Here is a 24220-nt window from a genome sequence, read left to right as displayed (position 1 = left end):
GGACAATCGTTGATTGTCTTTCTCACCTGGGTATCTAAGGAAGGCCACCAGTAGTGTTGTTTTATTTTCATAATGGTCTTAGTGACCCCTAAATGGCCTTTGTTCACAATTAAGGAGCGCAAATTAGCTGGAGGAACAAACTTATCCCCCTACGGACAATACCATTCTCAACCGAAAGTTCTTCAGACACTTGGGCAAATACACGTAAATCACCTTCTAGACACCTAGACTCGGGCCAACACTGAGTGGAATACTCAATAACTTTCTGAAGAACTACATCCTTCCCACAGGCTGAATTCCAATCATTCTCTGACAAAATAGGACCGAGCTCGGACACTGCGTCTACTACTGTGACGCATTCGATGTCCTCAGGTAAAATATCATCATCATCATCTTTGCTCATAGACAATCTAGAGAGGCAGTCTGCACGGAAATTCTTTCCCCCTTGTATATGTTTAACAACAAATTGAAATTCTTGTAATCTGGAGACTAACCTCATTAATCTGGCGGACATGGAAGAGGAATTTACTTTATCAAAAATGTAAATGAGTGGTTTGTGGTCCGTTATTAGTTCGAATTTCCGACCCCAAATGTACATTTAAAATTTCTGTACTGCCCACACGCATGCCAGTGCCTCTCTTTCGATTGTACTGTATTGTTGTTCAAATTGTTTGAGAGACCTGGATGCGAAGGCTACCGTTTGTTCATGACCATTTACTCTTTGGTTGAGTACTGCTCCAAGACCAGAGATGCTAGCGTCAACAGTTATGATGGAAATACAATCATCCCTAAAAACCTGTAAGGCCTGTGTAGATATAATCATCTTTTTTACCTCGTTGAAAACATTTTCTAGGTCCGCTGACCAATTAAAACTGACACCTTTCCCTAGGAGTAAGCGTAAAGGCTTGACTATTTGGGAATACGCGGGAACAAACCTAGCGTAATACTCGACTAAACCCAAGAATGACCGTAAGGAGTCTTTATCTGTGGGGTGCTTGGCATCTTCAATAGCCCTAAAAACTGAAAATTTAGGTTTGATCCCGTGTTCAGAAATTGTGTGATCCAAATACTCCAGCTCTTGGACTGCTAGCTTACATTTGTCCGAGCGAACCATCATATTTTTAGACAAAAGGATTGACAGGACTCTTTTTTTAAAATCGTGTTATGTTCCTTAAATGATTTTGCAAAGATCAAAATGTCGTCTAAGTAAGCCTGTACCCCACTGATTCCATTGAACAGAGTGTCCATGAGTTTTTGAAAAACACTCCCAGCCGATGCTAGGCCGAAAGGAAGGCACAAAAATTTGTAAGCCCCGAAAGGGGTAACAAAAGTTGTCAATTCTTGAGATTCTTTAGCTAAGGTGACTTGGTGGTAGGCGGATCTTAAGTCAATCAGTGAAAACCATTTCACACCTCCTAGATTTGCAAGATCTTTCCACCCGATAATATTCTTGCCCTTATCAGCGACATAAATCTTTGTCATAGTTTCCCTCCCAAGACATTGTACTAGGCCTGGGAAGTACCCAAACATGTTAATATCTTTCTCCCCAAATGCTTTTGGATTTACATCAGATGGAAGAAGATCAACTTTTTTTATTCCACAAATAATAAAAAGTGGAATCTCTCAGAATTGTGATCGGGGACCCTGAGTCTGCCATTACCTGTAAAGGAACATTATCAATTATAGCCGAACACAATGGGCCCTTTATAGGATTCTTTTCTTCACCACAGTCTAATGTTACAACTATGTTGTTCAGTGAACTACCACAAGCATCAACATCAGGATCAACATAGTTTACGTTCAGAGATTTCCTGACATTTCTACATACTCCCTGAAACCTGAAAATGTCCAACTTTTTTGCAAATAACACATCGTTTGTTGACAGCCGGGCAATTTGGAGAATTGCCAATGTGATTTTTAGATCCGCATCTATAGCAGAACATAGGGTGTCTCTTTTGGATAAATTTAGAAGGCTTATTCTTAATGTTTATTGAGCACAAGGCATTGTCTTTGTCCGTCTCTGATGGAGAAACGAGGTTAACTCCGCTTTTAGAGCCATCTATAACATTACTGGAGAGTGTGGAATGTTCAATGCTCAAGGCTAGATCAATTACTTCGGTCAGGGTCGGGTTTTTGCACCCAAGGATTCTCTCTTTAATTTTACGTGAGGCGCAGTTGAAAACAAACTGATCTCTGATATAATTATCAGACAGTGGACCAAAATCGCATGTGGTTAACAAAACTCTGAGTGCAGATATATACTCTTCCACTTTTTCTTCTTCTTTTTGTTTCCTACTATAGAAATTGTGTCGTTCCAGCATTATGTTTGGTTCGTCTGAGAATTGTTTTTTTAAGGCGAGCCACTGCTTCCAAATACACATTCCATTGGCCATCCCCCGCGTGAGATGCAGGTGGTGGGATGGAAACAATACTGTCAAAGATTCTTTGTGCAGCCTGACCGAGGCATCCGAATAGTAAAGCGAACTTACGAGCAGGAGAGTAACTAACAGCGTCGATAGCCACCAGGTGATTTTCAAAAAGTCTAAACCATTCTGACCAAATAATTTCTGGGCTACCAGGTTTGCTGAGAAAAGGAGGTGGTTGAGTAATCTGTTGGACATTAGCCATCGTGTAATGAAATACCTTTGGGAGTAAAACGTATGATCACAAAGAACAAACAAGTATATGTTAGTGGCAAATGAATGATTAAGCAACACTGTTGTATATAAACTTTGTTTGGGTCTAGACAAACCACTAATAATTCACCTATAAAGCGTGTGTGTCGCTGATGACAAATTGACACACTATTGATGTATTCAAATAACCCAGTAATGTCATTAGCGTGTGTGTCGTTGTTGAGAACCCAGATACACTGTCAGTAAAACCACAGAGCGTTGAAAACAAATTGATGTTGAACAAAGACAAGTACTTAAAACGTGTGTGACTCTATTAAGTCTGTTGTTCCACTGGGCGTGTTTTTTTTTTTTTTTTTTAAACGAAGGAAGGAGTTGGAAAGCGTGCGCGTAGCTGAACAGGCACGCTGACACAGTAAATACTCCTTTGATAAAGGAAAGGCTTTGATTCTAAGCGCAGCGTGATTCTTCTGATGCGCTACTCTTTAAAATGTAATAAAACATCAAAGCGTGTGCGTCGCTGAAGAACGAAACAACGCGCCGACAGGATCAATTTGAGCCGCGTTATTATTTTAGTGGATGCACAACTCTATCAATTAGAAATGAATCATAAGTGTGCGCGTCGCTGAAGAACAAATCGACGCGCTGGCAGTATGAAGCCGATCAATTAGATACAATGTGTCCGTTACTGGTAAATGTAAGTTGTCGTGATTGGTTCAAATTTGCTTGCGCTATCCAGTCACATCTTGAAACACAATGTCAAATCAAAGCAATGCTGACCAATTAGGAAGTGCCTCTCGTGGCACTTATGATGAGGGTAGCATGCGGGCCAATGGGAGCTCCGCGAAACAATTTTTTTTACACGTACCTCTTCCGGGTCAAACCCTGATGTATGGCAATATCGGAAATCCGATGAGGCGTTGAATAACGTCGCGTCAAAGGTGTCAAAGGAATCCAGATGGGCGGTGAGTTGTCGCGTCTTTGACGAAATTGAAGCAAAATTTGAACTTTTCGGCGTGGGTGTGGGTGAAGTTTGTTCCCCCGTCGTCGCCAAATGTAAAGATAAGAATCCAGATGAATCAGGAGGATATTGAAGTAGATGTTTATTGGATTGTAACTCCACCCAGCACACGGAGCATCCCTTTCAATAGAAAGCCGAACGACAACTGCAGAGTAACGTTCGAGTCTCCATTAACGGACGCTCCATGCGTGAGCCACATATTTAAAGATAAACCAACATACAAAACAAAGCTCCATCCGATGCACGAGTACAATGAAATACAATTAAGACATCGCGCGCTACCCACGCAATGTATGTCTAACACGATACACTGGCGCAATGTACATCTACCATTACACTGCTCCAAACCTTCCTGCGGGTGGCACCAACGAGTCCTGGCCCAGGTTGTTGCTTGGTCCCCGTAGGTTCTCCAGTGGACTGCACCGGGCCATGTCGTCACTTCCCCTTGGGGCGTACAACTCGCTCCGGACTCTCCCAAGTCTGTCTCCTTGGTGCTCCTTGCAACCTGTTAAGAAGAGGACAGGACTGGTGTGCTTACTCTGTACTTACTCCCTGTGCCCATGGAACAGGGAGCCCTGGAACCCACAACCCACAACCATCTACCCTGCTCCGGTTCTGCACATCCCATTGCGCACCACCTGCTGTCAATGCTGAATCTCCCCTGGACACCTGCCTCCGCTGACGGCCCTCCTTCCCCTGTGCTGCCCACAACCCCCACAGCCCTGATGGCCCACTCCAGCTCCCTTTCACAATGTTTGGACTCCCTCCACTGTCCCTTGTGCTCCTGGACCCCCACCTCCCCGCACACTTGCCTCTAGCCCTTGTCGCGCCATTCCAAGAGCACTGCTACCAGTGCCGATGCAGTCCCCGGGGCTGCTACAACCCCCACCGCCCTGTCTACCAGCGAATTGCTGTCTGTAGTAATTGAGTCAGGTACAAGTGATGAGTTTCAGGTAGCTTTATTCAAGATGGTACAGTAGACCAGATCTAGTCCATATCAAGAACCCACCAGGAGCAGCCAGCATGCTGCTCAGCCCAGCCAACTGTGAACAATTGACTCATAACATTCTATGACCTGTCATCACAGTAAGATTCTACAGGCAGGGCATGAACTCAGGATATAACATATCCCCCTTTCTCCCAAATAAACAAAAGAACAACAATGAGAAAAGAAGATAGATTAAGAGGAGAGGAAATAAGAACCACGAACCAATGAAAGAAGAGCACAACCGAAAAGGATGAGAGGAGCAAAGAAGAGAGGAAAACAAGAACATAAGAACCATCCTCCCTTCTATACACAAAAGCAAAAGCAAGAAAAAACATAGTCAGAAAAACATAGTCAGAAAAGAGGAGAAGAGGAAGCCCCAAAACACACCCACTGGCCAGAACGGGAATGTAAGGAGGCTAAAAAATGAAAAACCAACAGAGCAAGAAAATACAACAGAAAAGCAGAGGAAAGCTCAGAATCCACACGAGACACCATGAGAAAACATCACCAATAGAACAGAAATGAGAAAAGAAAGCAGGGAAGATGAGGAAAAGTATAAGGATAGTCCTCACCCAAGAGGAACACTATCCTCAATACAAAATGAAAAATATAATGTAAAGACAACAATGTAGATATAATATTCAATATAATAATAACATAAGATTGGGGGGACTATAGCCCAACAGCAACTCTTAAAAAGACAAGGGATTATAGAAGTAACAGATGGGACTAAGACCCATAGAAACAATAGTCCTTGTAATGTTGACATCTTGAAAACTAAGAGAAGTTGAGTGATGTCAAAAAACAGATATGGGTAGGAACCATATGATAAAAACAGATATGGGTAGGGACCCATATGATAATGCGAAAGGGACTAAAACCCTTGCATAGCTCCAAGAGGGATGACAGACTAATATTGTGCACATGTGAGACGTGTACAAAATAAACAGATATGGATAGGAACCCATATGATAATTGTGCACAAGTGAAACGGGTAGGAACCCATATTGTGATGCGAAAAGGACTGAAACCCTTGCATAAAGATGAACCCCCTGGGGAGGTACAAACAATGTGCACTGAGCAAATGGAATAGAACCCATGCGAGACACCTCGAGTGGAAGTAAAACGTTGTGCACCAGTAGTGCACTGTAGCCACAGGACTGGAACCCGTGCGACACACCTCGTGTGGAGATGAAAACATTGTGCACTGCAACTGTAGCAATGGAATGAGACCCATGCTATTCACCTGGTGTAAAGGTGAAGACAATGTGCACCGTAACAAAGGGAAACACAACCCAAGGAACACACCACATAAAGAGGTCAAAGGACCGTAACCTATGCAACATACCAGTGTGGGGCAATGTGTGCAAGGCCGAACAGTTAGGTAAGAAGACTCTAGCTTGTGCAGAACTTACTTGTTGGGGTAAAGACCTGACAACCTCTTCTAAGTGAGCCTTGCACTGGTTCTCACCCCCCCAAAAAAAATCAGATTTAGTTGAAGGAGCTGTGATTTTTTTCTAGGAGAATTATGTCCTACTGCAACCTGAGCGATTGCCATTGGTTAGACACATTTTAAGCACTCCATCCATCCCGTATCACACTAAGTAGACATTGGTATGCCCAGATATGCTTCCTCAGCTTACTGTGCCACTGGAACCAAACTGCACCCATCTGATGAGCCCCAATCAGGGTGAAATCGGTCTTGGATTGGTTGGGTTCCGGTTCATAGAGGACCTGCTTGGCAGTTCGGACTGGACTATTTTTACTGGCGCATGAGCAAGACTGATTAGCACATGGCGGGCTCTAATCTGAGGTGGCATCGTGGGCAACAGAACAATAGGTTGCAATGCTATGCTGAGCAATTGCCAGTGGTTAGACAAATTGCAAGCATTCCTCCAATCAACTTATATGTGTTTGTGCGATCTCTCCTACACCTACTACATTTCCTTTTATGTACTATTGTCCAATTTGATTCTTTGGTGATGAAACATTGGTTGGCCAGTCTTCTTTTCTGAAAACACACCAATGGGTTATGAGGCTATGGTTCTTGCCTCTGTCAAGTGGCTTGTTTTTTGTTTTCCTACAGAAATAAGGTCGTTCACCTGTCCTTTGGCATTGCATACCTGGTCTTGATTCATTATGGTTTGTCAGCACGTGTAGGCTATCATGGTGACATGTCATTCTATGTAAAAATTCGCTCATATTATACGACTTACCGATGAGTTATCTTAAGAGCCTGCTTTCCAACAGCTGACTCTGCCTGTGAGAGAAGAGGCCTTTGTATCATTCAAACTGCTGCCTGCTTTGAATGATCAATTTACATTTGGTTTTGCTCATCAATGATGGTTATGTAAATAATCTGTTTTAATGTTCTGTTTTAATTCTCTGTTAAGATTTTTCAAGAGTGGTTATTAGTGGAGGATTTTAATTTCCTGCTCTGTGTCTGTCTATCACTACTTATATTAGCAAATATTATTTGTCATCACTGGTTATCTATTTTGTTTTATGTAAAATGTGAAATAAAGAGTGCCTTTCCCCCCTAAAAATCGGTCTTTAATGCCCATCGCCCCTCTCACACGCAGGTTTTACTCCTTTAATCCCACCCACGTTCAGCCATTCATAAACAAATTTAGGAGGGCACATATTTGGGTTAAGCTCTAAAACATAAATGGTTTAAAGGGGTCATTATTTAGTTTCTTTCTGAAGGCTACGTGTTTTGCCTCTCTGCAGATGGAAACAAAGGGCATATTTTACGGTCTTGGTCTTTGAGCTAGAAGTATTGTCCACCTTTGGCGTTGATGGTTGTTCTGAGGATGTTTAGCACATTTGGGTTTTTTGACTGAAGGGAGCATTATCAGTCACTTTTTATTGTGCCACTAAAGTATTCTGAGATTTTTATTGTGAATGATGAAGGTGGTCTACAAAGTTGCATGCATTGGATGATGGGGGGGTTTGCTGTTTAGGCAGACCATTGTACATGGGCATACCAAATCCTGGTTTGATGGCAGTAATGAGTTGTAATGGGCTTGGCATTGGTCGTGTTGGTTGGAGAATGAGTTGTAATAGGCTTGCTATTGGTTGGGCAGGCAGATGTTGAGCTATCAGTATCATCAACAGTGAGTGGTTGGTTGAGGAAGGAAGGGGGCGTAGCTATATATTGAAGAGTACAGATGGCTTTATTTAACCCTTGAGGGGCTCCACAAATCACCCAACATGTTTAAGGTAGACAGGGCCTGGCTTCATTAGATGTGTGACTTTTCCTTGGAAGGATGCAAACCAGTGAATGGAGGAATATGGTACCTGGGCTCCTTCTGAGTGGCAGTTATGCACTGTTATATGATCTAGCGTTTCCAAAGATTGCTCAGTTCAGATGCTAGCATTTGGCAAGCAACTAGTCATTTCACTTTGAAGATAGCCGTACACCTCAGATTTTGAGTAGGGTTATTTTTTGGGGGGACTGCGGCATAAGAAAGACTACAGTGGTGTAGGGAGTTGATGGGTCTCAAGATGAGTTTGTGATTGAGCTAACTCAGTTTCTCTTGGATGTTTTTTAACTGTTGAGTTGGTTGATAGTTGATATTTCATCAACGGTCTTGTATATGGGCTATGCTAGGGATGAGCCAAAGACGACCGCACACTCTTTGTGGACTCTTTTTGGGATTGTGGAAATTGGCAGGGTGCCCCCATCTTTGCTTCTGATTTAGGCAGAATTCTGGAGAGCATGCTTGTGAGTAAGAGGGTGGGGATCTATGGATGATCTGACTGGTTTGGTTAGATTAGTGGGCTTGGGTTATGCTGACTTTGAGATTCCGGTAAATATTGCTACAAATTTTTATGATCATTTTGATGAAGAAATCACAAAGTTCCTTACAGATTGCTAGGGATTAGTTTACTGGACCGAGGGGTATATACTTTGTAATGTATCACTTGTCTTCACCATATTTTGGTTGCCGATATTTAGGCAATGTAACTTTGGTAGCACATTATTGTTCTTGATATTCTGACACATAACATAGCTCTACATAAGGAGTTAATCAATCAATCAGGGATTTGTAAATCGCGGCTACTCAACCGTGAGGGTCTCAAGGCTGCTGATCTGTCTGGGTGAGGAGGTTCAGTTGAAGAGCCATGTCTGGAGGTCCTTCCTGAACTGGGTCAATAATGTGGATTGCCTGAGATGGAGGGGTAGGGTGTTCCAGGTCTTGGTGGCGAGGTAGACAAAGGATCTTCCTCCGGTTCTGTTCTTGTGGATCCGTGGGATGAAGGCCAGGGCGAGTTGGGTGAAGCGGAGTTGTCTGGTGGGTGTAGGGAAAGTGAGGCGGTGGTTCAGATATTCTGGTCCTGCGTCATGGAGGGTCCTTGTAGGCATGTGTGAGGAGCTTGAATGTGATTCTCTTGTTGATAGGGAGCCAGTGAAGTTGTCAGAGGTGTTGTCATGAGACTGTGATGGGGGATGTCGAGGACAAGTCTGGCTGAGGCGTTCTGGATGTTCTGTAGTTTCCTGAGCTGTTTCTGGGTGACACCGGCGTAGAGTGCGTTGCCGTAGTCAAGTCTACTGGTGATTAGTGCGTGGGTGACCATCTTTCTGGAGTCTGCGTGGAGCCATCTGAATGTCTTGCGAAGCAGGTGCAGCGTGTGGAAACATGATGAGGATACTACGCTGATTTGGCGGTTCATTGAGAGCGAGGATTCAGTCAACTCAAAATCAAATGCAACGCATTGAAGCGTGATCGTTACATTTCCAGGAATAAAATCTTCCCCGCAGGATAGAACTGAGAAGTACAACTCTGTTACAATTTCAGTGGTTCTATTTGCAGACCTGCCAACATAAACAGTGCCATTGCGCGTCAACTGATATTAGCTCTCTTCATATCGTCACCTATTAAGGAACCGGTATCACAAGGTGGAACACAAGTTGAGGTCGAAACCTCTGCATAGACAGTGTTTCCAGCTCATGTTTGGAGGATCTGCGCAGTCAATGTCCGTTATGGGCTTTGAAATAAATCTAGAACATTGGAGGCAGACTGAGAAGTTTTTGAGTTTGTTTTTTCCTTTTTGCAGGGGACATGTTGAAGTAGAGAGAGAGAGTAGAAGATCCTCAAAGGTTGTGCTCTGCACAAAGTTCAGCACTCTCCAAGACTAACACATAGTTTATTTTAAAAAAATGAAGTTGGCAGGTCTGTATTTTTGTGTTATTTTGCCCAATGTGGTCAGTCATGGAGTGAGGATGGTCATTTTTAGGTCTCCCGTGCACATATGCTCCCGCAAGAGATATTTTTTATTAGTAGGGGCTTGGTGCCCGCCCATTGCTTAGTTAATTATTTGCATTAGTAATGTAGCAGCAGCGAGGGCTGCCCAGTAAAAGTCTTGTACCATATCTATTATACTGTGGCCATAAGCACTGCCGCCCACGCAGCAGTCATCCCAGGGGCATAAGAAGCTGACATCTGATCAGAACCTAATGTCACTAAAACTGTGTGTCTTGAACGCAGCAACAGGCCAGAAATCACTTGTGGTTAAGCTGCAGTTTTTTTTGGGCTCGTTAGGCTTCTGGTCGAGCAGTTATGTAGTCCATGGCAGGAATCTCAGGTGCTCGTCTCATATAATTCATGGGGTGCCGCCATTTTGCGTTAAACCCTTGACTCAGGTTGGAAGGGGATGTTGGCGATCTGCAGTGGGCATGAAGAAACAGTGGCCTACCAAGGGTAATAGAGGCGCTTATGGAAGCTGCCAAAATACCCGCCCCCTACCATCCGTGGGTAACAAAATCCAGCAATAATCAGGGTTCGGTGGGGACCTCAGGCAGTGGTGCAACTGCACCTGCTGCACCATTGATAGCTACGCCCCTGTGGAGAGAGGCAGCTATGATAAAGTACCTCCAGCCAGGTGCTTTGGACCACACTCCCTGTGTGACCTGTACGGCTTGTCATTCATTCATGTGTGGCATTTAAAGGTTGTTGACATGCCACCCTCTTGCTCATTGTAGTGACAACTGTCAATTAAATGTGGCAAAACTTGCAGATGGCAATCTCAGTGTTTGACTACATTCTGACGTTGTTAGTACGTGGCAAGAGCAGTAGCCTGGCAATTGTGTCATGGTCCATGGCACAAGCAAGGAAAAAGGCGCCCTTGACTGCTGTTGGGGTAGTAAAATACAGCATTTATCAGGGTTCATTGGGCTCCTCAGGGCTCTTGGCCCTGGTGCCACTGCACCTGTTGCACCAATGGTAGCTACATCCCTCGGAGAGAGTGGTTCACAATTGGGTTGCATTGTGGTCGTAACATTATTAAAGTCCGCGAATATTTATAAGTGAAAGCTGTGAGCAGTGCCTGCTTTTGTTTTTGTATTCTATGCTCCGCTTTAAATTGCTTCCACTGCTACGTACGCTAGGCATGACTGGTTTCGGAAAATATGGGTGTTACAGGTTGAGGGGATTAGTGCAGGCGAACACAGAACCCAGTGGCATGGTTTCTGTTCAGACTTTCTAGTTATGCACTGCACTGTTGTTAATATTCCTACAGGGTTTAAATATGGGATTAAAAGCCCTCGTGGTTTGCCCAGATGTCTGTTATACACTTTGCTGGATTCATTTCAGTTGTTGTAACCCTAGCGAATTGAGGCCGAAAGGCGGGTCACGAACAGCTGCGCCACCAATTCCGTCCATCAAGTCCACATAAATGTTCCTCCCCCTTACCACTTCCTGTTCTTGTGTCTCATAAATCCTAGAAGGTCACGCGTGCAGCAGCGGCCGCAATAGTTTATAATAATTGCAAATGAGGTGAGTGTCAATAGCACTTTACGGAGGTGCGGGCAGGCTTTTTCCGGGACCAGGGGGGCCTCATGCTGAGAGCACAGCGGGGTTGGGCAGGACCGGCTTTAGGGCGGTCCGACCGGTGAGGCCGCACTAGGCGCTAACCTGGAGAGGTGGCACTGACCTGTGTGGCAGCGCTGTGTTTAGCAATCATTTACGAATGAAAGGCACCTGCTGCAGGGTTCCTTGTGCGCCCAGATTTCAGGCAGCAATAAAACTGTCAAGAGAACTCTTGCGATTAATATTACTGCTAGAGAGAGAGATCGGAGTTTTGTGGAGTGGCAGTTTTACTCGCCATAAAGTAGCGCAGAGGGTTAACATGCCTGCTGCAAAGAACAGATCTGTATTTTATGTGGATAACTGAGTGGATTAGTAAAGCCAGCCTTTACTAGCGCTTTACAACAAATAAAATGTATGTGAACGGGGCTCCACGGAGAGATGAGGGACACTTGTTTTTTTCAGTGGTTGTGACTTAATCCGAAGAAGAAGATCTGGGGGGTGAGGGCCACCAAAAATGATTGTTGCACCAGGCACCACTAACGCTAAAGGCGGTGGTGGAGGTGATGTAGGCCAGAAACAGCAAGTCACAATGGTGTTGAGCGGGCCGAATGAGCTTCATGCTTCTGGGCTTAGCGTAAAACATGAAGTGCGTATTTTTTTATCAACTTTGGCAAAACTTCTGATAGGGTATTAGTGAGACCTGGCAGCAGGTAGATCGCGGATTCTGCCAAACCAGGTTTACGATGGGATGGAAGTCGCTGGTGGTTATTTTTCTAACTGAAAGTTTTTGGTGAATTAGAGCAAACGTTTTTCGCTGTCACCTTATGGGAAACTTGAAAGGAGAGTGCACAACTGTTGTAGAAAACCCCTCACCCACCTACCTAGTAGGTGGCATGCTTCATCATTGGGGCCCAACTGGATTGCCTAGTACAATCCAGCTGTGCTACGACGCCTGAACTACAGCGGAGCAGGATTTTTGAAGTTGAGCAGAAAGTGACGTGCTATGTGAGGTGTAGTTCTAGGTTAAAAATGTCTCTGAGGAATGCCCTTTAAAAAAAAAAAGGTTTTATTAGAAGGGTCCCAGGACAAGTGTAAAAAATTGTTCGGGATCTCTAAATAGGAATATTATTTTCCTTGGTATCCTTTGTACATAAGGTCTACTAGTTTCAGCCTACTGAATGGATCTGGAGGCTTTCGTCAGGACCGAAAAACTGGTGACTGGCCGGAGTACCTAAGACGTCGATCGGGTCGCTTACCAAGCGGACCCGATCGACGTCTTAGGTACTCCGGACCTAACTTTCCCTGACAAACGGTCAAGAGGGGAATTTACACGTCGATCGGATACCAGAGGCATAACCACCTCGATACCCAAGTACTCTCAATCGGAGATACTGTGAGTAAACTACCACTACACTCACAGCACACTTTAGGGTGTGTGCTGATATTCACACTTCACCTGGCCTTGTTCATGTTTTTGCGGCCAGTCACCAGTTTTTCGGTCCTGACGAAAGCCTCCAGATCCATTCAGTAGGCTGAAACTAGTAGACCTTATGTACAAGGGATACCAAGGAAAATAATATTCCTATTTAGAGATCCCGAACAATTTTTTACACTTGTCCTGGGACCCTTCTAATAAAACTTTTTTTTTAAAGGGCATTCCTCAGAGACATTTTTAACCTATAACTACACCTCACATAGCACGTCACTTTCTGCTCAACTTCAAAAATCCTGCTCCGCTGTAGTTCAGGCGTCGTAGCACAGCTGGATTGTACTAGGCAATCCAGTTGGGCCCCAATGATGAAGCATGCCACCTACTAGGTAGGTGGGTGAGGGGTTTTCTACAACAGTTGTGCACTCTCCTTTCAAGTTTCCCATAAGGTGACAGCGAAAAACGTTTGCTCTAATTCACCAAAAACTTGTCCTTTTTGTTTTTCTAAAGTTACTGGGGAAGAGGACAAGTTTTCTCTTTTTCCTCGCTCTCTTTTTGTTCCTATTTATTTTTCTAACTGGTCTGTACAGAGCCTGTTTTTTCCATATATATATATATATATATATATATATATATATATATATACTTTTATCTAGAGCTACCTTCTGTGTGGTTTCATATGCGAGTCCAGCATGGAAGGAAAGAAGCGGGAGAAAATAAAGCATGTTTTTTCTTCCTCTTCTGGAGAGGATGGAGATATGCCGGAAATACACAGGTCCAGGCGGTCCAAGTCCATTTCGCCTGATAGACCTGCGTTAATGTCAGCCTTTCAGGTGCTGAATTTGATTGAGGTGGCAGAAGCTAAGGCTTTGCAGAAAAACCATTGGAGGAGGAAATAAAGTTGAAGAAGATGAAGTCCATATCTCAGGAGTAACATTCCTCTATTCGATCCCTGAGAAACGCAGCAAGGGCAGATATGAGCAGAGAGAGTAGATTCCTCAATTGCTTGGTCATATTCGAGGGAATTTGGGCTTTGATCTGTTGCCTACTTCAGTCGAGTCTGATGGACTTCTATTGTAATCTGATAAATCTCTTAAGTTTGCAACGTCTATTCATGACAGGACCAAGGACTCGATCTGGAGGCAGTGCAAAGAGGTAGGTCAATCTACGGCCCCCAGGTTTCTTCAAAAACACTTTTGCTGTGGAAGGGGCAGATGAGATCCTTCCTTATAACGTCAAAGTTGACTATTTTGTCATCCTTGATTGGATGGACTGCAATTAATATGAAAGACTGCTAACCAGTGGATGCAGTTGATAATTCCTAGACAGGGGTCTTAAGAAGTCGTTTGCAGCTAACAGCCTGGTTCTCAAGCTCCTATGATGTGTATTCTTCTCAGACCCTGGTGAGGGATTTTGAGTTCCTGTAAGTAGAAATTCAAGAAGGCACTGACTTTTTGGATCTCATGATGCAAATGGTGCTAAAAACTGAGTTCGTAGCTGATATCTCGACAGATATTGTAAAATCAGCAGCAGTGGTTTTTGAGGCAGCAGTGTTGGCAGGAAGGAACCTATAGATGAGAGACTGAAAAGCGGATTTATCCGATACGTTTTCCTTGCTAAAAATTCCCATTTGATGGTCCAAAGTTGTTTGGGTATAAAGCTGACTCCTTAGGTATAAAGTCATCAATTACATATATACCGTACCTTTATAAGAGAGAGAGTTGTCTGTATCTTTCAGACCATGGGGCAGAGATCATCAGGAATGAAGGATTACAAGTCATCCGATTCTTGACTTAAGAGGTTTCAGTTTAAAAAGTCCTCTAATGCACAGGAGTCAATCAATCAGTCAATGGGTTTGAAAGGTACATTTTGACTAGTATCTCCTTCTATGTCAGAGGTTGTAGGAGGGAAGAATATTTCATTTTTATAGGATTTGGAAAAAGAACATGAGAGACTGCGAAGCCTTGAATATCATCTAGGCATGGAATTGAATAACCTTTGGCCTCAAGTCTCAGGCATTATCCCTACTTCTATTCCCAGGTGTACCATCAAGAGACCGGCTCTTTTGGGGCGAGTACTTGCTTTACTAGAGAAAAAAACTATTGTCCAGGTTCCTCCAGTCTAAATAGGAAGTGGGGTGTATTTCATTATTTTCCTAGTGCAGATGGCATCAGGAAACTGCAGACCAGTGTTCGATCTAAAAACAAAAGTCACCCTGTGGTGAAAACTGTACCCTTGAGGATGATTATACTGCAGAGAATTTTACTCATGATCTCCACGTGAAACTTTCTAGCAGGCATAGATTTTCAGGAGGCACATCCTTATCCATGTGAATTACCAGAGATTCCTTCAGTTCTCAAAAGATCGCCACTTTCAATTTAGAGTTTTGCCTTTTGGGCTAACATCAGTTCTACATGTGTTCACCAAATTCTTGGCAAAGGTTCTTTCCTCTATGGAGTAATTGGGGGACATTTTATCAATTTAAATTTTGAGCATTCAGATTTAAATTTTCCTTGTTTTTATATGCTTGGTATTTCTCATTTTTTTAAGGAAGTAAAACGAGGGTACGGGGAGGTAATGCTTCAAATACCGGGAATTGCATTACTCTGAATCCTTCCTTTATTTAATCCATTGCTTCCCTCCCTCGCGCCCATGTCTCAGGCCAACTCCCACCGCCTGTGTGATTGTGTATAAACAAGAGGAGGTAAGTGGGGAGAGACTGTTTTACACACTTTGTGGATGGGATTGGTGTCTGAGAGACATGACTGCCTCATTATGTAATGAATGAAAGTGAGGAAAGACTCCGAGCAAGGTATCTACCAATAAGTATAAGAGGCAATCCCTCACAGGAGCACTTAAAAAACCCACGAGACGAAATTTGTCTTTATTGGACAATGTGAAAGATTTTGACTGAAAAATCCTGTGGTAGAGGACGCCAGGGTATCCATATTCCCAGTGAAGGACTCTACAGATGCACAGGAGATTTGCAAGTGGGCACTATTTGTTTTTTTTGCCCGTGATCTTTGCCAGATTTAGAATGGAAGTCGACTCATGGACCCTGCCTGCTCCCTGTGGTTTTCAAAGGCATCTATCTGTAGGCGTGAAGGAACAAGCTCATATCTGCGTATTATCGACACCAGTGGAAGTTATATGACAGGGTGGTGTTGCCACACCCTGGGAACGAAACTACTTTAAGGGACTTTAATATATTTTGTAATCCTAAATTGCAAGCCAGCAATCATGACCCACACTTCTGCGAGTCTGGGCTTGCTTCCTGCCCCAAGTGCCTGGCTCCTTCCTGCTCATTCTCCTACAGGTGAATTTAAAATACGTATTTTATAGCCGCCGAAGGCCCCACTGTGAGAGCACCGGAAGATGAAATACCCTGCAGCAGAGCAGTTAATTTAACTTCACATAGTGATCTTGAATACCTTTTTTTGCGGGCAGAATGTCAGACTTAAAAGACCTTTCAGTTCTTGGCCTCTTTTCAGAGACCGGTGGCAGGGAAAGATATTGTTTTACTCAGACACACGTTTTTCAGGGGTATGCGAAAGTCTGAGTGCCTCTTCTAGCAGTCCAAGGCCAAAGTCTGGGCACGAGCATCGAGCATTGGGCAGCAGGCACCGTTTTCTAGCCTGCTTCAGCTGTAAGAGCTTCTGACAGCTTTTTGTTTCCACAGCTAGCTTGTTGAATAGCTCACTGGGTTAATGTACTCCCTGTCAAGATTTCTCTGTACTCTGAAAGCCTTTGGTCCCATAAAACTAGAGCTGCCTTCGCTTGTGGCAAACCAACCACCACAGAGTTGGGAATTAAAAACACTTGTGATTTAGAGAGGACAGCGTCGGTGAAAGCAAGCACTATTAAAAATGCAAGTAATTATTAGTGATACAACACCTTTGACCTCATCTGCCATGAGTAACAATGATTCAGTCTGCACCATATCCTCCCACACATTTTCAAATATGAATAACCTGTAGTATGTTTAAGGCAGTATAAAAGGCAACAATTAACATGGGTGTAGCTGAGCATTTACTTAAAGAGGATCAACAAGTTTATTTTAATTCTGTGCCAGTCAAAGTAGACACGTTCCCAACTCACCTTTATTACCATGTGCCTTTATAAAATAAAATAAAAGGCATTACTTTTCTTTCATACTTCTCCATATAGTCGAATGGTTCTCAGATAAATTAGTTTTAGCCTTTATTGAGTCAAGCTAATTGTATTTCTCAATCTTTCTTTCAAACAAACCACTTAATACCATGAGCATACTACATAGTTTTTTTAGTTATTGATGTATTGCAAAGGGAATTTGGAACTTGCCCTCTCTCTCATTCACAATGTGCCATCTAAGAACATGTGCACTAATTTGGGTAAGTGTGATTGATGTAAGATCAGGACTGGTGCTACATTGAGGTCCATAGTAGGAGCAGCCTCGGCGGCCACCAGAGATGGCCTCAGGTGGTTACCAAATTTCAGCAAATGTCCTCATAAAAGGTCTTATTGAACGTGAAAAGGGAGAACCCATATGGCGAAATGTCATTTTGCCTGGTGCTCAGAAAATCTTTGCAGCGGAGCAGAGTACAGCTAGTGCCTGCAGCATGAGGGGCCCACAGAAACGCATGCGTACAAAAAATTGCCTAGGTGCCATGTTGGAATAGGGCATCTATCTGATCTCAGACTCTATTAAACTAAGCCTAAGTCATACATGACTTGTAATTTTTGCACCATATGGGTAGCCCTTCAAGAATGTTTGCTCAAGTGGCCAAAACCTACGTATAACTCCCCATGATCCAGGAGGGCCTCGGAGGTCAATGTGACTGCCATATTTACTCCATGTGAGAAATGTTGCTTCTGAAAGACACAGGCCCTTCGTGTGATGCAAAAATTATGCATTTCTCGCTGTTTATTTAAGGGAGTAAATTGGTTGTGGGCTGCGATGGAAGTTCCAAGACGAACGGCATTTAATATTGATACACCCAAACCACTTAATACGTAATTGCCAAGGAATATTAAAGATCTGCAATAAATTATGACAAAAAGGAAGTGATGGTGCTGCAGATAATTGCTAATCATAATAATATCATTAGTCAATGAGAGGTTAGAGCGTTTCAACAGCCTATTAAATTCCATATGGCATAGGCATGGGTAAATGTCAGTTTTAAACTTTTCAACCATAAGAGTTATGTGGAATCAGGCCACTGGAATGGACTGTGATGATGATGTTTTGAGACATGAGCACCTTTAAAAATTGGCCTAAAAAATGGCAGTGTTTCTTTCTTTATTTATTTAGGTTATTCACGTAGAGGGTCAGGACCCAGGACACGAGGTGACAGAGAGACACAGTGAGACAAACCTAGAATAACAGCGAGACAAGCCAAGAACTAGTCATAAACAGGATTGTTAGATCTCCAAAAAGAAGGTGTCATCTTTGTAGCTGAAGATTTTTTTAAGACAAATGCAATAAATAGATGGGGCTAGTTGAAAGTTTTTTTTGTAGGTTATTTGAGGTTTCTTTTCAATTGGAGACGGAAGTGACTTGGTAGATATGTTGTCTATCATTCCAGGTCCATGGTGCTTTTCCAGAGTACTATTGGTTTAGGATGGGAAGACGTTTGTCAATCTGAGGGTGTTCGGCATTTTGTCCTCAGTGTGAGCATCCACATGGGACCACACCTGAGATTCTTTGTTTCCACCTGCACATCGGCGGGATCCTTTCTCAGTTACTATATGTTTTGTTAAAGGTTTTTATAGTGCGCACGTACACCATAAGGTTTCATGGCGGTAATAGCCAAAGAAGACATCAAGAATTGAGCAAACATGATCTCACAGTATAGGTTTCAGGTTGGCTCCACTGCCTCTCAGTATATTAATCATATAGATGGTTCCTAAGCTTGTTTTGACATTGCCATGAACATTCGTTGTCTGTTTTAGAAATGTATTGTTTTGTATTCCTTCATTTAGCTGTTCCTAGTCATAGGTGGGATAGCATCAAAATCTCGCCGGAACCAGAACTTTGCTAAATAAGCTTGTTGGAATGTCAAGTTGTGCGAGCGCATGGCTTCCACGTTCTGTGGTCCATTCACATTCATGGCTTGCCTCACCCATGGCTGATGTTTTACGCCTGATCCATGCAGATCAGAGTTGTTACATTCTGGACATTCCCCGACACAGCCACATCTCCGTACACCTGAGAAACCTGCACTGGCTCCCCGTCAGCAAGAGAATCACGTTCCGACTCCTCACCCACGCACACAAAGCTCTCCACAACCAAGGCCCAAGATACCTCAACGACCGCTTGACCTTCTACACTCCCACCCGCCAGCTTCGATCAACCAGCCACGCCCTCGCCGCCGTCCCCCGCATCCGAAGAGCCACAACAGGAGGAAGATCCTTCTCCTACCTGGCTGCCAAGACGTGGAACTCCCTCCCCATCCACCTCCGCTTGACCCAAGACCACCTCTCCTTCAGGAAGCAACTCAAGACCTGGCTGTTCGAGCAGTAGCGGACCCCCCTCCCCCAAGCGCCTTGAGACCCTCCGGGTGAGTAGCACGCTATACAAATGCTTGATGGATTGATTGATTGATTTATTGTGGGTGAGTTTCTCTGTGGCAAGAGGTTTTAGAGCTAATGCGCCCTTCTACTGAGAGTTACAGCCAGAGAGATGTGTATTAAAGTGATGGTCCTGTAGATATTGCTCAGATTCAGGTGTCAAAAGGCCACATACTCTCTGTCCTATCTTGACCCACTTGCTCTTTTTTCTTGGCGCTCCCTCCCACATCCGATATCCAGTGCATCAGGAAGATCCTCCTCCAAGAGATCTATGTGACTCTGCTGACTTCGCTAGAATCCAAACAGCTGCCATTGGCAAAGCCATTAGATCTGGCTTTGGCTGCCAGCATTTTGGCTTTGAAAATGCTTGTTTGTTTTTGTTTTGTCATGGTATTTGCACTTTTATTATGATTAAATCTGTTTGTTCAGGAGAACAATCACAAGTTGGAGCACAGTTGGTTGCTTTCTGAAAATATGTTCACTATATATGTACTTCCCCAACCAAACCTCAGAATGTAAGTCCAGCTGTTTTTGGTTAAACACCTCACAAAATTAGCACTATCACATTCCACTGCAACCCAAATGCCAAGTTGGAGAAGGAAGGAAAGCTTAAGACAACAGAACATATTCAGTGCAAAACAAAAACCATCCAACTTAGAAACGTTCCCAGTTCCCCAACCCTTAGGAACTACCCCCTGGAAATTAGTGGCTACCAGTTCCTCCATGTCCTGTTGCCCGGGGCACTGAGTCCCAAACCACATCAAGCTGCCAAAAGCATTAACGGGGTCAGTGAACAGGCTTCCAAGATATGCTCTTGCGGTCTCCACAGAAGAAAGACATACCGTTTTTCATCCTGTTCCATTCAGAGCTTTGGTGGGAATCCCATTGAGCCAAATAGGCCACCATCTCACCTTTCACCTTCAGTAATTCCTGTTTTATGTGCAGAGTGTCAGGGTTTAAAAATAGCTACTTTTGCCAAATTTCAAACTCTTTTTGCGAACCATTGTGCAAATTATCCTCTCTCTCTTCCACAGAGGCAAGAGACAACATCACTGTCCATCGGGGTGTATATCCGCTGATGTATTGTCCCTACCTCTCTTTGGGGTGAGATGGCATGCAAGTTCCACAATTCAATATTCTTGATCTACCGAAAATTCCAACAGTTTCCTCAGTACATCATCTATCTCTTCCAGTAGAGAGGGAGCGACGAGGGCCCCCCAGGTCCTCCAAAGGTGTGCACGTCGCTGAATGTTGTCCGTAAGTCCCAAGTGAGCATCAGGCAGTCCAAGCACCCGGTGACTCGCAGAGGCAGACACCACAGGTCCCACCGCCAGGTCCCTCATAGGCTATGATTGGTGCTCCCGCCTCCCTTGCCCCCCTTCCCTCCTCCGCATCCGTGACCACCCCGACTTTATCCCACACGATGGTCCAGCTCTCAAGCGCACAGCTACAAGTATTCCTGATAGGCGACATAGTGCACCCCTTTTCCCTAGTTCTCCGTCCCCAGTTAGTTAACGGTTAGCTAATGGCTGCAACCCTATAGCCTCTACGACACCCCTTACAGGGGTTCACTCACATTGCATGTCACCCAAGCGGCGAGGCGATCACTGCGTGCTCCAGTAGGGCATACCCTGAGGCTGGTCCCGGACACATACCTGCAGCCCCACTCAGGGTAGAGGCGAGTGGCCTGAGGGCCCACGAGACTGAGAGACCGAAAGGGCTGTGACTGGGCGCTCCTGATATGTAAGCCTCTATGATAATGGCGCTATCGCCTGTGCCTGCGTGTATAATTGTTTATAAATGCCAATAAAAATGTTTTACAAAAAAAAAAGTCCCAAGTGAGCATCCAACTTTAAGATGCTGTTCATTGCCCAGTCCTTCAAAATTACTAAGTCCATGAACATGGAGTCGATCTCTGTCAGTCGCTACTCTGTCTTCATCCTGTTTCTCATTGGCTCCAGGCCTTGCTCCCCATTTATCGCTCTTTCAGATAGTCCTAACGTGCTGAACTGGTGCTGCCTCGATCTTTGTTGTTTTCTCTTCTAGATTTGTGTAAAGTGCAGAAATTGACATTAGTAGGGGTTTTTCACCTATTGTTAGATCTATTTCTTCAGAAGAGCTCTCCACTGAGATTCCTGACTGATTTCCTGCTCTCTTTGTTCCAGAAAATATGTAGTGCTTTTCATTTTATCCTCCATGTTGCATCACTCAGTCTGCCGTTCACAGTGCCCTATGTATTATATCAGATCTCCAGGCGCCTCAACAGGGAATCACCATACCTTCCACCTCAGGGTCTCACCGTTCAAGGGCCCAGCCGATGGGGCCAAACTCTTAGTCCCAGCAGGAACGCGCTGCTTGTAGGAGGTTGGAGCAGTGCATCTCCAGTCCTACAAGGGTACAACCTATGTTCTTCAGCTCCCTCCACCAGCCAACTGCCCTCCTATGGCTTTTAACCAACCCCCATGGCCCTGATTAGGCAGCAGACCTCCCCAGATAGTCTACCTTTCAGCCTCTCAGCTCTTGTGAATCCTCCAATGTTATGGTGACACCTGCTCGCACCCCTATCGTGACAAGAGGCCAGGTAGGGCCGCACCTTTAGTAGTGTTGCGATCCGCGCACACCAGTGCAGCTTTACAGTCTGGCTGTGGGAAGCAGTAGGGGAAGGCCACAGTGCTCCGCTCGCTGGTACAGGCTACCGGTGGATTCCCAGTCGTGCCCACAGGAGCCAGCCTCCAGCCCCAGTCTGAATATCGGTGAGCCTTGAGAGTCCCGGGAGCGGCAAGGTGACATCCGACCAAAGTGGGCTTGGCACGGAGTATCAGAACTATTTGTAGAGCTTTATTGTTGGGGAAGGAGCCTGGTTGTCTAAAATCTAAAAAACACACATGGCTAAAAGCAACAATTTGTTTTTGGCCCTCAGAAAGCACACAGTGCCATAGTAGTCCATAATCCGTAAAGGGAACTACTTTGTGTGTGGATGTGCTCCTTTTGAAAGAACAGAATGCTACTACTCACAGTGAAGTTAGCCAATGGCTGAAGTAGGCAGACCCATTGCCCCATGCTGTATGCTGTATGGGGCAGATGAAAAATGTGAAGGACACAATAACAGACCGAAGGATGAAAAGGGCTGGCTGAAAGCTCCAACAAGTAAGTATATTAAACATTGAATTTTAATAAAAATCAAAAGGTTATGTTTAACGCCAGACCTAGCCAGGTTATAAAATGGGGAATGGTACTTAGGTTAGTACTAACCACAAGGACCAGAATGAGGTGTCCGCATCCATGGGCTCTTCTCACGATGAATTGAACTCTTCACTTCTTACCAGTGACACAACCAAAAGATAGTGATACCTCTGTCTCTACTCCTGACAGATGCCGGGGAGATGTAATGTTACCACTCACCACAATTCCCCTGGCCACACTTACTCCCCTCACTCATCCTATTGCAAGAAGAAATCAAGCAAAATGAGGCATACCTAGAGAGGCAAAATACACTGGCGTCTTTGAAGGCCCTTGTCAATACAAGCAGTCACTCCTGCATAGCTGATGCCCGGAATAGTGGTGTTACCAAACATAGGTTTGACACATATTTAAGCGCTAGGCAGGCCATCTGCGTTCCAGGTACCACCAACAACATACGACTGACTGCGGATGAAGACCTCTTTGCCAAAAAGGGCATAAAAGGCTTGAGTGAGGACTGCAGGCCAATACCCTTTCCTGACCCTGAAGATTAGCTTCTCCTTTGAGAACATAACAGGAGTGTATGATTTGAAATCATGATTCTGAACATATCATTTGCAGGTTATTGCCACAGATTCATATTTTTTGCAAAATGGTGGAGTCAGGCCCATCCCCCACAATTTTATGTCACATGGGACAGATTTGTGCGCATGTGTATGTAGGGATTTCTTTCTGGTCCAAGAAAACTGTTTGTGAATTTACCCCAAAGTTAGACTGTACTGTGCACGTAAGATAGTATACAATTTTTAACATGTTTCATATTGGTGCATAAATTATTGCTTTAGTTGTACTGTAAATGTATACATTTTGTAGTTCACGCTGTCATGTTTTGCTTTATGTTGACACATTATTTTATTTTGTTTTTGTAGATCAGCAACATTTTATTTTTCATTTTACCACCTCTATGCATGTATTTATTTCGTCAATATGCAACCTGCTTCAACAATGGAATATATATAATATGGACTCTGCTAGTAGTGGTTGGTAAGTTAAAGACTGTCATTTGTCTGTCTGTTTGAATGGTGACTTGGTGGTTTACCTGATGTGAAAGGACATGAAGTCCCTTGTCTATTTCCTGAGCATTGTATTCTTATGCAGCGAACGTATCTCTGACGTCTTGCGTGTGCTGACGCCTCTTAAAGGAAACATTAAAAGAACATGAAGTGAATGTCAAGTGATGTTGGCTGGTTTGTCCTTGACACTCTGCCAAGCACACTTTTGTGTTCTCACTTCCTCTTTGCAATTTTCAGATCCAGTATGAAAAATGTCTTTTTAGATTATTTGGTCTGTGCCAGTAATTCAAAAAGTACACAGTGTTTGTTTTATTATCAGCACTGACGGCTTCACGTGTTTCATTATCACCATTCCTTCCGTCCCTTGTGTGTCTCACCTCACATTTTATCATGGCTGTTTTCAAGTTCCTGGAAATGAGAAAACAATATGGTTTATTTTATGTTCTGCTCAAAAAAGGGCATGTAGGCTGTTATATTGGGAAGTTGGCCCTGCTCAGTTGGAACAAACAGGAAAACACTGTTGTAAAGATTACAT

At 44.0% G+C, this 24220-nt stretch overlaps 1 protein-coding gene across 1 annotated transcript in view; it reads left to right on the top strand.

Moving 5' to 3' along the window:
- Positions 1-24220, top strand: part of ACER2 (alkaline ceramidase 2) — a 93870-nt gene that overhangs the window by 12333 nt on the left and 57317 nt on the right. The window contains exon 2 of the mRNA XM_085634511.1: positions 23542-23656. Within this exon, the coding sequence (XP_085490637.1) occupies positions 23542-23656 (115 nt within the window). The remainder of the gene's footprint in view (positions 1-23541; positions 23657-24220) is intronic.

The sequence above is a fragment of the Triturus cristatus genome, chromosome 2_1 (genome assembly GCF_964204655.1).
Source record: "Triturus cristatus chromosome 2_1, aTriCri1.1, whole genome shotgun sequence".
Lineage (NCBI taxonomy): Eukaryota > Metazoa > Chordata > Amphibia > Caudata > Salamandridae > Triturus > Triturus cristatus.
The sequence above is the reverse complement of the archived record's forward strand: the minus strand, read 5'-3'. Positions and strand labels throughout refer to the sequence as shown.